Below are 14,858 nucleotides of genomic sequence, written 5' to 3' on the forward strand. Positions count from 1 at the left end.
TCTTTTTCCGATTAAACTTTCCCAGCATGCTGTCATTTTCCGAGTCTTTTTAGCCTTCTGTCTGGCTTTCTCATAATCTATACAGAACAAGAAATACACACACAGTTTCAGGACTGTGAGCTACTGTAAGATGAACATTTGTCATCACATTTCTATAAATTAAAAAGTCTTAAGGCACCCTTAGATACACAAGGTGAAACTAAATATTAAAAGCTTTTACCTAAGTTTGTTAGACTTTCAACAAATAGTCACAAGGTTCACACAACACATCTCGATGAATTACAGTTAACAGCTGTCTGTGGATTCCTTGACTTCTAAAGATACACAAATGCTTTATATAAAGAACAGAATTAAATCTATAAGTTTAGCCGAATTGATCTTTTATTGACATAAACACTGATCATTAACCTTACTGGTCCGTGCAAATCAAGCATCCACATTTGAGTTTCAATTTAACATATTTGTGTGCACTATATGCATGCTGATCAATGTTTATATGTGAGCAATATAAAGTGAATGTGTCTTTGGAAGACCTGGTTTACATTCTTTGATTCATTTGGATTACCTGATGTTTTTATGTACTTCTTTCGTTAAAATGTTGACTTCCAATGGATTGTCAAAAATATCAGGGAAGAGTTATGTCTTCATGTACTGAAGATAAACAAGGGTCTTGTGGGTTTGGAATGACATGAGGGTGAGAAAATTAACTGTCCCTTTAAAGTGTCCATTATTGTGTCCCGTCTGTGTACATCCTCTTGTAACTGACTGTTTACCCTTTCCAAGACGGCCATTATCATCAAGAAGTGTCGCAGATGGACTTGTAAGACACAAGCACTCTTCACAAATGATTGACAGTTGCGAATTTGAAAGCAGCTGTCAATCAAACGACATGCAGGTGCTGAATTGAGTAAGTATTTGTGATATTAGCTGTTTAGATAATGTTGCATTTCATGTGAGGAGGAAGAATATTATAATAAGACATTATCACTGTGTGATGGAGATGATTCTTGAATGTTTCATTTGGTCAGTCTGGTTTCACTCTCAGAGCTGCCAACTGGTATTTAGTATAAGTGTTTTTATGTATAAATACTTAACGTACAATCCATTTTTTTTTTTTTAGTCTTTTGGTTTAGAAGGGTCTAATGAATTATCAGTTGTTTTTGTCATGTCAAAGCTAAAACACTGTCATTTGCCAAACTCCTCACAAAATCCTGTATCATGAATCTTAAATATTTTCATTTCACGATCACTAACGGTTCCGTTTATTTTAGTTAGATATTAAAATATAGGCTAGTAAATGATATGTGCATATAAAGTGCATATGTAGTTTTTGTTTTTTAACTTTGTATCAGTCAGCATTACTTGAAGTTGAGCTTATATAAACACCATTTTCTTTCTAAAACATGGAAATGAATTGGAAAGATATTTGTTTATGTAATAAATTCCATTAAAAACATTTTTTTTTCCACTCATAACTGTTTTTTTTGTTTGTTTTTTTAAACTGTGAATTCCCAGTTAGGACACAAGATGGCGTAATACAGTATTCATACTACTTGTATTGTAAACATCCACTCATTAGGGACTTTATTAGGTAGGCTACCTAGTACCGGGTGTTACGGCCAGCTCGTTTCAAACTGCAACATAAAAGATGGATCATATATGAATGTAAGTTGCTTTCTTTTCTTTAACAAATACAACAATAACCACAAATAATAACAAACATAAGTCTAGGGAAAATAAGGAAACAAAGGAAAATTAAGCAAAATAACTATAACAAAATCTTAAAGCAACATGATATAAGAAACGTAAAGAAAGGAAGTCAATGAGATGTTGCATCCTGGTCGAGAGCCTATCTATCCCACAGAGAGTGCTAGCCCTAATGAAACCCCATAGCACATTTCCCTAACTAGATTAATATATTATACACTCAAGGGGTGTGTTCAATAGTACTCACTCACTGCTATATGTATGTGTGTGTGTGTGTGCGTGTGTGTGCGTGTGCGTGTGCGTGTGCGTGTACTTGGATGGGTGAAATGCAGCACAAAGTTCGAGTATGGGACACCATACTTGGCTACATGTCACTTTTTTCACTTTTATAAATGATATAAAGCTCTTTTTTTTAACCTCATTTTTCTTGTTTTTGTTTTTTATGAAAATGAAGTTTATAACAATACCAGTGGAAACAACCAATGTATTTGATTTTTATTAAATGACAACATTCAGAAAAACTCTTATACTCTTTGAAGACAAGAAAGCATTTTATGTAGGCCTATTTACATTTTGTATTACATGCCATTTAAAAAAATCAGGTGCACAAAAATGTAGCATATTCAATTGTGGTTTTATGGTAGTAACAAACTATAGTTACCATGATAATTGGTATGGTACTATTTTTCTTTAAAAACCTGAGTGTAGGCCTACTTTAAACATTTTACAGTCATATGTTTTATGTCGGAAAATGATGGTTTAATTTTTGAGAGTGTTTGCAGCTGCTTTCTTTCTTTTCCAGCAAATGTAGGAATGCAATGAGTTTGCAGATTTTTTAAAAAGCAATCACTTATATGCTGTAATAAAGAACTTATTGTAAGTTATTGTGAGTTAATAATGTTTATTTCTAAATAATACTAATATTGCTGTCCTACGTTGTTTTTATTTGTACGTTGTAGAACAAAATGTTCTAATATCGTCAAGTTATGTTTACCACAGATCTTATTTTTCTTATGAATTGCAAACTCCATTATAAAACATCACAGGAAAATCACGAAAGAAGACGAAAAACGAGTCGGCACTACGCTTGTCTGAGTTCGTTAAAAAATCTAAGACAAAAATAATGTTTTTGGAGATGAATATTTACGCAAAATCCAATAGCACGTGACTACAGGACAACAGCGCCGAGACTTCATCTAGCGTTCAGTGCTAAGAAGGACACCAGCTTACAAGCATCCCAAGGACTGGACTAGGACACAGCCTCTCTAGGATGCAGCCTTCCGTTTTAGAAGCGTCCTCTATTTTTCCCCCAACAACATCCCCCACATATCTCACGACAAGCGGCGAATATCACCAATCGATAGGCGTGGAGGATCGGCTTTCGTAGCTTCAGAGGAATCTGGATCATATCGGGGCTTCAGCTTATGCAGCCAAACGCCGTCTGCGCAAGAACAGAAAAGAGCTTCTTTTTTTTGTAACGAACAATTGATATTCCACAGAACGTCCATTAATTTTTCAGAAGGATGAAATTCTTTATTTTGCACATAGCGAGTGTTTTACTCGTGCATGGTAAGACGTAGACTATTTGTAAAAATGTGTATCTCTCTTCCGATCCGTAGCAGTAATTCATATTATTTCTTAATTATTTTCCATATTATTGCCCGGTTTCACAGACAAGACTAAGCTAGTCCCAGACTAAAATGTTATTGTTTTGTTTTTCCCCCTAATGCACGTTTATGAAAGCTACGTAAATATATTTAACTAGGCCTATTTCTGTCTAAGGAAACTGGATGTAAAACGCGTTTTTAAAATAAGAAAATCGCTCATTAAATTAAAGATATAAAACTGTTTGTAATCGTTTATCATTAATGGTTGACCCAAATACCATCTATTGCTTCAGTTGTCCAGTTTTGATGAATATAACGGCCTGACGACCTTTGATTTCTGAACTGGATGATCTGCGTAATGTATTTTTCTGTGCTGTGATTTATAATTGTTCATTTCTTCTCCAGGTGCGTCTGGTGCTGATGATACAGACAGAGTGTCAGTGATGGAGGGAGATTCAGTCACTCTACACATTAGTGTTAAACAAACCCAACAAGAGAAAATTAAATGGTATTTTAATGACTCTTGTGTAGCTCAAATGAATGGAGATCCCTGTAAGATCTGTGCAGATAATCAATGTCACGATGATAATGAGAGATTCAGAGACAGACTGAAGCTGGATCATCAGACTGGATCTCTGACCATCACAAACATTAGTACCACAGACGCTGGACTCTATAAGCTCCTGATCTTCAGCGGCAGCAGTGACAGTGACAAGACCTTCAGCGTTTCTGTCCTTGGTGAGTCCTTTAATGAATGTTTTAAAGCAGGCTATGTTTATTATTATCTGTGACCGTCACAGCTATTTATTCTATACTTGTATTTTAAGTATATAGGTCATTTACTTGACCTACAAAAAAAGTGTACCTTGTATAAATATCACACGTTGCCTCATTGCACAGAACCAAGGGCGAGGGCCAGAAATGTTCAAGAGGGTGGGCCTTCATAAAACAAAGCGGGCAAAGCGTAGAATGAAAACAGAAGGACAAGTACAACGGCACAAAGTTTCAAATAGCCATGTAATAATAGTGTCAATAATCAACTAGTAATCTATCAATTTTAAAATATTTGTTGCTATATGAATAATGAGATTTCTTCATTCTGTCATTCATTTTGTTTATTCAGATTTTCAGGAAATTCATGTTTACATATCCAGTTGTTGCACAATTTCCCCCAAAAAAGATCCTCCTGGTTTGTGTTTCAGGTGTTTCTGCTGCTGAACGAGGTGAAGTGAAGAGAAAGTCAGTGAAGGAGGGAGAATCTGTCATTTTAGATCCTGGTGTAATAAAACACTCAAATGATCTGATGACGTGGTATTTTAATGACATTCTCATTGCTGAAATCACTGGAAATCAGAGTAAGACCTGTACAGATGATCAGTGTAAAGGTGGTGATGGGAGATTCAGAGACAGACTGAAGCTGGATCATCAGACTGGATCTCTGACCATCACAAACACCAGAACCACAGACACTGGACTCTATAAAGTGGAGATAAACAGCAGCAGTAGCAGCATCCGTCGCCGTCGGCGCAGCAGCAACATCAGCATCAGCAGCTTTAAGAGCTTCAGTGTTGCCGTCATTGGTTGAGTATATCTTTTAATTCATTTAAATTATACATTATTGAGAAAATTGAGAAAAAAGAGCTTTGAATCAATAACATTTTTATAATATTCCACTTATATTTTTTAATCTTTTTTTAATTGCTTTTCTTAAAAAAAAGACATCTATCAGTTCAATCAATATCATACAACTGATGATCAAAGAAGAAAAGGGGTAAATATCAGTAAAGATTTGATGTCTCGTGATTATGTATGTCTGTCTTTACTGTTACAGAATCCAGTCAGTCAGTAGCAATAATATGTGCTGGTGTTGGTGTCCTCCTGCTGGTTTCTGCAGCTTTAAATCACACCGCTGGTGTGATCAACTGTCACCGTAACAAAGCTACAAAAGCAGGACAGAATGCAAGTATCACATACATACAGCTGAATTATTTGTAAATATAATCAGGATATAAACTAATTCACATGTATAAAATAAAATATGGACCAGATTTACTAACAGCTTGCGCCAGCGCAAACCCTCTTTTGGCACTAAAAATCTACTGTCAGGATTTACTGAAGAGACAATAGCTATGTTTCCATCACCCTGTTTTTATGCACATTTTGAAGTATTGCATCAGAAACGAGTGATGGAAACGGCAAATATCTGAAAAACATCCTTAATTCGCCAAAATATTTTATGTGCGCTTGAGCTGGTTTTTGACGTGTGCGAAAAAGAGTTAATGGCAATAATGGGAGATTGAAATGCATTTGCCGAATAAATTCTGAAATGACATACATTAAACCCATGTGACTAATCAACTGTTTCCGCTGATGGTGTGTTTATTTACGATTGGTTACTAGGTTACCAATAGGTCCGTGTACCTTGGGATTTTTTTTTTTCTAAACAGAAAAACGAAGAAACCGTTCATTTATCACATATTCGACCTTTCTCATGAACATAAAAAAACAAATCTCACGTCATTTATACATTGTTTGAAAATGTGTTTATTTATGTTAATGAGGGTTGAATATGTGATAAATGAATGGTTTGTTGGTTTTTCTGTTTAGAGGATAAAAACAAGAAAACAAATTATCCCAAGGTCGTCATTCTCTCAAACAATTTGATGGAAACGCACCTAATTCACTTTTTTTTTTTGCAAACTTTGAAAAGATTTGCTTCATGTTTGGATGGAAACCCAAGTAGTGAAACATTAGCAGTGAAAAGATAGCACACGTACGTCTGCAAGATGTCTGTTAAAGATCACTTCATCTGGAAAGCATCTGCTGTTTATTAAGTAAGGGATAATGTACATCCAGCCGGTTGTTATCTCAGAATAAACCCCCCGACAGGGTGTTGAGGGTCTTGCATCATCCTGAAGGGGGTTTATTCTGAGATAACAACCGGCTGGATGTACATTATCCTGCTTATTACACGCCTACTTGCCACATAAGTAAATAATTAGACACGTAATATTGATCTGAGTTGAAATATTTTATTAGATCTTTAAACCCAAAGCTTTCAATTACCCGGATGAGCCTGTGTTTCTGTTTTCAGCGGTTGTTATCGGGGAATAACATACCGCTGGATGGTGCGATTGACCAATCAGAATCAAGTATTCCACAGAGCCATGTAATAACATCTGATAGACGTCTTTGAAATGTCAGTTTTACATACATTCTAAATCATAAACATCTTAAAGACATTTTCTAAACGTCTATTTGACATCTGACAGGAAACGTCCTATAGACGTATTGCAGATGAACATACTCTAAAAATGACATCTTCCAGATGTAAACACGCACATCAAATAGACGTCTCATTGATGTACGTGTGCTATCAGGAGCAGACACAGTTATTTTTGCGGCTGACCTTATTGCAAAGCATGGGATTTACTAAAGTTTGCCGTAGTCAATTTACTGGGATTTGAGCCACTATTTAAAGCCCAAATAAGCATGTCTTAACCTATTTTCGCTTGACATGCTGGAACTGGGAGATAATTTTCTCCCTTCGTGGTCATTTATTTTTAATGCCAAATGAAGACGTTTTGTAAATCTGGCCCTGGCAAATATACAAGTGTGCGCACAAAGATTTGAATGCTTTAAATTTATAAACTGGTTGTTAAATCTGCATGTCATCACGTGTGTGGATGTGTATGTTAATGCAATACAACTTTTAACTGAATATGACCTCATCTAAAGAAATGCCCAATATTTAAGACATTGTGTTACTTTTTTTTTACAGGAGCATCATGTTGAAGACTCGTACACTAATAAGGCTTGGATGCCATTGTTGACTGTTACTGATGAATCGTACCCGACTGAGGATGCCAGAGCGACATCACCATTTTTAGCTATTTAAATACGTTAAAGCATGTAGCCAAAATATATTTTATGAAAGAAGCACATTATCAGCAATAGAACAGCGAATGCTTCATGTTTTTCTGTGGAGATTTATTTATGATGCTATCATGCTTTTTGTAGCAGTTTAGTACCTCATTCTTTTTGACCAAGAAGTGTATTTTACTACTCTCACACAGCATTGTTGCAATATGCAAGCACACAGATCATGTGCACAAATATGCAAACATGTCAGACAACATTAATCGACTCTGCACTACTGATAAAACTACTGAAAAAGATATGTGTCACGGATTCAGCCAGCATGCCATCAACAGGTCCTTCATCTGCACTCGTTCACAATCACTGGAATATTAATCTGCCACACCTTTCGCACTCTTCAAAAGCACACACACACTTCATGTTGTCTGGTCTCGTCAGTCTCTGCATGAGAATGTATCTACCTGTGATTACTTGCCTTCCTTGTCTTCCTCCATCCGTCGATCCATTAAACTTCATCATCTGTCAGCTCATCGAAGCATCCTGTAAGACTCCTCAGTGAAGTGTTACTGCTCATGTTCATCTCTTTCCTGCTTGAGGATCCTGCACGATCTAAACTATCTGTGAATAAAGACCTGTTAACTTCATCTCTGTCTCATCTCCTGTTTTATGACAATAAGTTATCTGTATGTGTACAATATGTGTATCTACCATGTTTTTTAAACCGTTAATATGATACTATTTTATACATTAATTTGTTTAGTTGTTTGTTTGAGTGAAAAAAGTGTGAAAACCTTGAATCTCAGAACAATCATGAGTGTTTTCTTTGCAAGCCCGTTTATCGGTCCAAATGGCGGTCTCCAATAACATGGGTGAAGGTTTTTGCGCGTTAGCCTTATGTCTTTCCTTTTACGCAACACAAGATTAAATGAAATGCATTTTCTCATATGTATTACCTCTTTATTTCATCTGACTCCATAAATGAAAAAGGTTTAAATGATATCTGAGCATCATTAAAAGTAAGCGAATGTTTGATTATTCTTTTTAACTCTTTAAGTATATTTCACCTGATTAGGAAACTATGTCGCTCAGAGGTCCTCACGCCTTCTGTTTAACGTAGGTCTCACGATCACAAGCTCGTCAAGTTTTGATCAACAAACAGAGGTAAATGCTGTATACCTGAGATCGGTCACATTCACGTTTACACAATCAAAGATACTTTGGTATAGCCCCCATGGAATTGCATACATTTGAATTTAACTTAACATTTACTTCAGTAGAGGTACGGCACTACAACAGATATAAGCTGACCAACATTACCTCTTTTATAATAGCTTTGGATTGGCCATGCCGTTACGTACAATTATCTCAAGTAAAATTAAATTAAAACAGAGGTAAGACACACCCAAATTTAGATTGGTCAATCAGCATTTAAATGGAAATTCACTTCTTGTCTTTGCAAACCAAGTAGCCTACACTTGAATTGATGCCAAATATTAGTCGTCACCAATCTGACGCAGATTTGAGGAAACATACAAATCCGTTTAATCTACTTGGGAAAACAATTTCAGAGCAAGTCAGAATAAAATCACATGTAACAATTTATTATGTCAGGTAAATCTATGTAATGATATTAGCTCAAAGGGGAAATATTAATAATAATCCATAATTATCAATTATGATTAATTATTAATATTTGGGTCAGTTAATTAGATTAACTTTGAGGTAAGCCGAATTAATATTCAACAGACTTACTGGGGGCAGAGGTTAATTTACATGGAAACATTTGCTAACAATGGGAATTTGCATTGACCTTTGAGAGCAGGATGCCATTTGCCCGGAAGACCCACCCTCCTCTGTGTGCAATTTATCTCTAAACTCTTAAATACCTTATTACCTTTTGGTTTACTTCTTTGGGAATGAGACCTTTGTACCAGATGCACTGAGACATTTCAAATGATACCAAACATGTATAATACTGTCTGATAATTATTCACATATAGATTCTTGGGTGAATTTTGGTGATCTCAGCATGAGAGAGAAGGAATAGAGGAAGAAGGAAAGAGATGGAGATTAGGATGATTCTGAGGTGAGACTTGCGTCTCGAATGGTGCACAAGAGTGAGTTCAAAAGTTAATTTCCTTTGTTCACTCAGAGAGTTGTCCTTTCTTCCATTTTTTACAGTCTTACACCTTCATGGTGACCATTATGAAGCATGATGTTCTACTTCATGTTCATACTTCGTAGTATGTCCTTACAGACTAATGACTCTTTCCCATTAACTACAGATTCACATGTAGAAACTTCGCTGTATTAGAAACACCCTCACAGCAACTAGTTTATTGTAATTTGATGCAAATGTAATATAATATAAAGAATAGTTGGTTTCTGAAAAGGTCTTAAAGGGATAGTTCACTTTGAAATTAAATTTTGGTATGCTTTAGCTTACCTGAAGGGCATCCAAGATGTAGGTGTCTTTTTTTCCGCAGTAGTTTCAATTTTGATATTTTTAGGTCAAACCGTTCTTGTCTGTCAGTCATATAATGCAGGTCTATGGTCACTGTCTCAAAGAGCATGCACAAAGTCCAAATTAAACAATTCCCCATCGTCCAAATTAAACAATTCCCCATCATAAGTACACATTGATGGCCTAAGACACGAAACGAGCGGTTTGTGTGAGAAAACGAACAGTATTTATATCGTTGTTATCTCTTGAACACAGCCGCGTCCAAATGATCTGAGGGCGCGGGCGGGTATAGATATATACACTAGATGTCGCCTTGGATACGGTTTCGTTCCAATGAACTGCAATAGCGAAGGCGACATCTAGTGTATATATCTATACCCGCCCGCGGGCATCTTAGGCATCTTAGGCCGTCAATGTGTACTTACGATGGGGAGTTGTTTAATTTGGACGATGGGGAATTGTTTTAATTTGGACTTTGTGCATGCTCTTTGACAGTGGTTCCCAAACCTGTCCTGGAAGACCCCCAACACTGCACGTTTTCTTTGTCTCCCTACTTAAACACACCTGATTCAACTCATCAGCTCATTAACCTATGTGATAATGAGCTGATGAGTTGAATCAGGTGTGTTTGATTAGGGAGACAAAGAAAACGTGCAGTGTTAGGGGGTACTCCAGGACAGGTTTGGGAACCACTGCTCTTTGAGACAGTGACCATAGACCTGCATGAAATGACTGACAGACAAGAACGGTTTGACCTAAAAATATCAAAATTGAAACTACTGCGGAAAAAAAGACACCTACATCTTGGATGCCCTTGAGGTAAGCTAAAACATACCAAAGTTTTATTTCAAAGTGAACTATCCCTTTAAGGATTCTACAACTGCTCTCTAATCGCTCTCGCGCCATTTGATGGCATACGTCACAGTCACGTGGCGTCTGTGCTGTCTCAAGTAGGACACAATTTCTAACCGGCATGCACTGCTTCAAGTCATCCTTTGATCGGTCTGCTCAGTGCTGTATCAAGTCGAAAAAGCCTATTTGTGGAGCAGCGACATCAAGACCCCGCCTACACTCTCGAAGAAACGGTTAGTAAGCCTACATTTTACTGCAGTACAAATGTCAGTGTGAAATAAACAGTTTTGGAAATGTTGAAATTAAAGTTGAAGTTCCAATCTCCTCCCGAAAATCCCCAAAAAAGTCCATTTGTGCCTCAGTGACTAGGCTACTTCACTCAGAGAAGCTGTCAATCACAGCTGTCAATCATGACATAGCTATCACACTCCCATTTTTGTAGCATCAAATAACTAGCCAAACTCATTTAAAAACAACGAACACTTAAACAGCGTGATAAACTACCTAAAAAGACAGGAAACATCTTTGGAAAAAAAATTATATGAAGTGTAATTTGATTGATTAGTTTGCCTAACCTACAAGGAGAGGGCGGTGTTTACTGGGACCAACAGCACCTGGGTGTGATCAAGACGCTTTGGCTTCACTTTTTGGGACTTGTGCAGCACTCTCTGCTTGAGTCCCCCAAGGAAGTAGTGGGTCTCCTTTAGGACCCACCCAGGCGGTAATTCTTGTAGCTCCAAATTTAGCTTCTTGTAGCAAGGTAAACTCAATGTACTTTTACTTTTGCATACTGATGGTGAAGTGAAGCTTTATGAAGCAGCGAAGCTTTCAACACAATTGTATCGGAAAAAGGTTAATTACTCAAAGCTTTTCAAATCAGAGCTTGACGAGGACCTCTGCTGGTGAAAGTGAGGGGAAGAGCTGTTTTGCAAAATGTTTCACAACTGACCAACGCATTAATATTAGAAGCAAAAATTAATGAATGGATGGATGAATAAAGTAATGAATTTAATGTATGAAATACATGACAACACTATGTTCCATTGCATACACCTAGTGACTCAAAACATTAAAGAAAACATTTTGTATTGTGGATGTGGACATTCTTCCTGTTTGTAAACAAAGAAAACTTAATTAATGCAGGTACATACACACAAACACATTCCTAAGATTTGGAATTACTGGTGCTTGGGGAAATGTTAAATGTTATATAGCAACAATAAACTCTCCTAAACAAACAGTTCAGTGCGACACAATACACCTTAACAACTGACGAGGACACGCCCTGTGTGGCGCCATGGGTGTGTGTGAAACGAAAGGCTTGTTCGACTTAAACAGGTGTTACAAGATTTTCGGTTTCTAAAACTTTTGATTCAGTGGGCGGAGCTACATTAATATTCATGAGTTTCCCGGCATGTGCGTACGGAACTGATCATTTAGTTCCCAGCACAGCAGGTTTATGGATTATTTTAAAAAAAAGGTAAATATTCAGTGCAATCTTAAACAACAATTGTTTATCGTTTCGTAAAGTTCATAATGTTTTTATTAGTTTGCACATTTTGTACCTGACTGTGCAGACATTCACTTTGTGTAGCCTAATGTTAGGATAAAGCAGCGGCTTAGGTTGAAAACGCTTAACCACTCCCCTCAAACTGTTAGTCTGCTATGAGCAGAGATGGAGAGGACTTAAAAACGTTATCGTTTGTTGAATATGTCAATGCCCGTAACAACTGAAATAAACCTGTATAGATGTATCTGTGGACACAATATTTTTTGTAAGACAATTTACTGATGTGATGATCCACATGATGTGTTTAACCCTGTTCTGAGTCAAAATATTCAACATTCTCCATGTTCTCTGGTTGTGAACTGTCTGCGGTTGTAAAAGTCATAGTGCTGAAAAATTTTGCTGAAATTTAATTGATTTTTCATAGGCCTAGCCTATTTCCAGTAAAAATATTTAAATTTGTTTACAAACTCATATACATTTACAAATTAATATGATCACAAGGTTTAAGGTTCCACTTTTAATGTGACACCAAAACTTCCAGAACACCTGAATGACTACAGCTACACTGATTTCCAATAGAAAAGCATACCGAATATTCTAAAGTACATGAACCAACTTTAAAAACAATTTAAAAACAATTTAATTTATTTATTGCTATATGCTCTTCTGTTACCTTACCTTGTGAAGCTTTAAAGCTGTATCATATCTGGTAATGACTGAAACATCCACAACAACCATATCAGTGGCCTAATAAACATTTTGCACCCTACACATTGTTTCTCTTTGTCATCTGTTCTTTCTTTGACCGTGTGTCAAACAAATGCTTGATCCATTTTGTTGCTCAACAAACACTCATTCAACATTTTTTTAAATTGGTTGCTGATTCTATTTCGTAAAAGAATGTGCACTGTAAACCCTAACGCTCAAAATAATTAATTGGTTTGAGTAGGACAAACTTAAATTAAACTAATTAGTTCAATCAAATTAACTTTTATGAGCATTTAGCACTTTCTTTTTCTTTCAAGTTCACAGAACTGATATATTTTAAGTAAACTGAACTGTTTCATTGTTTTGAGTTTTATGAAATTATTTCTTTTAATTTAGACGAATTTAATTTGAACTGAAACGGCTGGGATGTCTATTTCCCAGCATGCTTTGCCAATGGCACTCGAAAGGGAGAGTAAATGCTAAAATTAAGTGTAATATAATGTTTTTTTTTTGTGTGCAAGATTAATGTTAAGTGGGAGATTTAGTATAGTGATTAATGTTTTGTTATGCTAATTTAGAAGAATTTCTGTTAATGTTGGTTTAGTTACCATCATGGTGACAAGTGGTGCATGCAGCTTGATTTGAGAGCAGATAAAACCTTGATATTGCTGCACTCATACAGCAAGTGCTACTGTATAACATACTATTGTTAACAAATTAGTATGTTAGCAAACCAGCTTGTTAAATCTAGCTAAGTTTATACTATTAACCGTGTTCACATTGAGATTGCGTGAAAGTTTTATGTATGAATAAGTGTACTCAAACATATCAAGTTAAGAACAATTAAAATGTATAAGTACAAAATAACTGAGGAAACCAGGCAACTGATTGCCTTGCATTTTTGAGTTTTGCCAACTTATTCGGGTTTACAGTGTGTTTTACTCATTTACAGTAGCCTAGATGTACCAAATGTATTTTTTTTTACACTTTTTCCATACAATTTTGTTTATTCTAAATTGTAGGCTACTTGTAATGTATTAAAGCAACATATGGTCTTAAGTTATTTAGCTTATATTTACAAAATGAATAAGAATTTAAGAACAATAACAGGATATATAAATAATTGTTAGTCTACAGATACATTTATGCATTTTTTTCAGTTATTGCATTCAACAAATGATAACAATGAGTAAAAGACAGTTTTAAGCATTGCAAGTTTTCTGTGCTTTATCCTTTTGGCTACACAAAGTGAATGACTGCAATCATTCAGTTAGGGACGAATTCACAAAACTTGCAAACTAATAGGCTACAAACATTTTAAATGGTTGTGAAATGATAAACAATTAAAGTTTATGCATAAGTTTGCACGACACTGAAACTATTTACCTTTAAAAAAAAATCGAATCAATTAAACTTGCTGAGGTACAAGGAGGAGCGTGAACTAATATTCTCAGTTCCACGCGCATGTCCAGGAAACTTATGAATATTCAGATTAACCTCCGCCCACTGGAACCGAAAATAGACTTGTTTGAGATGAGCAAAATCTGCGCAAAACCGATCTCCGGTGATCACTGCGAGATGCATGCCGGTTAGAAATGTGTCCTAGTGTGGTCAGCCTTGCTCTGATGTCATGCTGACGTATGTCAAAAAACTTTCGTGATGGCGAGGCGGCCGTGTCGGATTCTGCAGTTTCTCTCCACCGACTGCACTGATCAAAAGCATGATGGGAAACGACTGGCTGATGTCATAGCTTAATGCTCATTGGTTTAAACAACCGTGATGTATTGTTCTCTTTTAAAATGGTGGATTTTAAAACTGTGATATCATGTTTTATGTGTATAAATTAAGTGTGAATATTCCCAAACTCTCTGACAGTGTGATCTCTGTATGGGTTATTTGATTATTGTCATATTTATACAAAAAAAAAAATAGATATAAAAACATGTCTAAACATGATAAACAAGCTGAACAAGCCTAACGCTTCGGATGTCATTGGTCACGTGATTTGCTAAAACTTTACAATAACAGGGCAATCATGTACTAATACCTGAATTAATAGTTCCTTCAACATGAACTCATGATTACTGAAGATATGAACTAATCATGAACCAAGGAAGAGCAATTCTTAACT

The 14,858-nt window shown here is 36.0% G+C and overlaps 3 protein-coding genes across 3 annotated transcripts in view; 1 reads left to right on the plus strand and 2 right to left on the minus strand.

Moving 5' to 3' along the window:
* Window positions 1-14,858, minus strand: part of LOC307169636 (uncharacterized protein) — a gene marked incomplete at its 5' end in the record, with an annotated part of 128,026 nt that overhangs the window by 75,180 nt on the left and 37,988 nt on the right. The gene's annotated exons all lie outside the window — the stretch shown is intronic.
* Window positions 1-14,858, minus strand: part of LOC307169886 (uncharacterized protein) — a 386,038-nt gene that overhangs the window by 21,939 nt on the left and 349,241 nt on the right. The gene's annotated exons all lie outside the window — the stretch shown is intronic.
* LOC307169836 (uncharacterized protein) lies at window positions 2,902-8,141 on the plus strand. Its single transcript, XM_079890670.1, has 5 exons — window positions 2,902-3,276; window positions 3,720-4,052; window positions 4,517-4,894; window positions 5,146-5,273; window positions 7,096-8,141. The coding sequence occupies exons 1-5, from the start codon at window positions 3,231-3,233 to the stop codon at window positions 7,210-7,212; spliced, it is 1,002 nt and encodes a 333-aa protein (XP_079746796.1). The 5' UTR covers window positions 2,902-3,230; the 3' UTR covers window positions 7,213-8,141.

The sequence above is a fragment of the Squalius cephalus genome (assembly GCF_949319135.1).
Source record: "Squalius cephalus genome assembly, chromosome: 13".
NCBI classification, from domain to species: Eukaryota; Metazoa; Chordata; class Actinopteri; order Cypriniformes; family Leuciscidae; genus Squalius; species Squalius cephalus.

Excerpts from the sequence above, each read along its gene's own strand:
- LOC307169836 (XM_079890670.1), top strand. The coding sequence starts at position 3,231 with ATGAAATTCTTTATTTTGCACATAGCGAGTGTTTTACTCGTGCATG. Across the intron at positions 3,277-3,719 it reads GAGTGTTTTACTCGTGCATG|GTGCGTCTGGTGCTGATGAT; the intron begins GTAAGACGTAGA and ends TTTCTTCTCCAG. Across the intron at positions 5,274-7,095 it reads CTACAAAAGCAGGACAGAAT|GAGCATCATGTTGAAGACTC; the intron begins GCAAGTATCACA and ends TTTTTTTTACAG.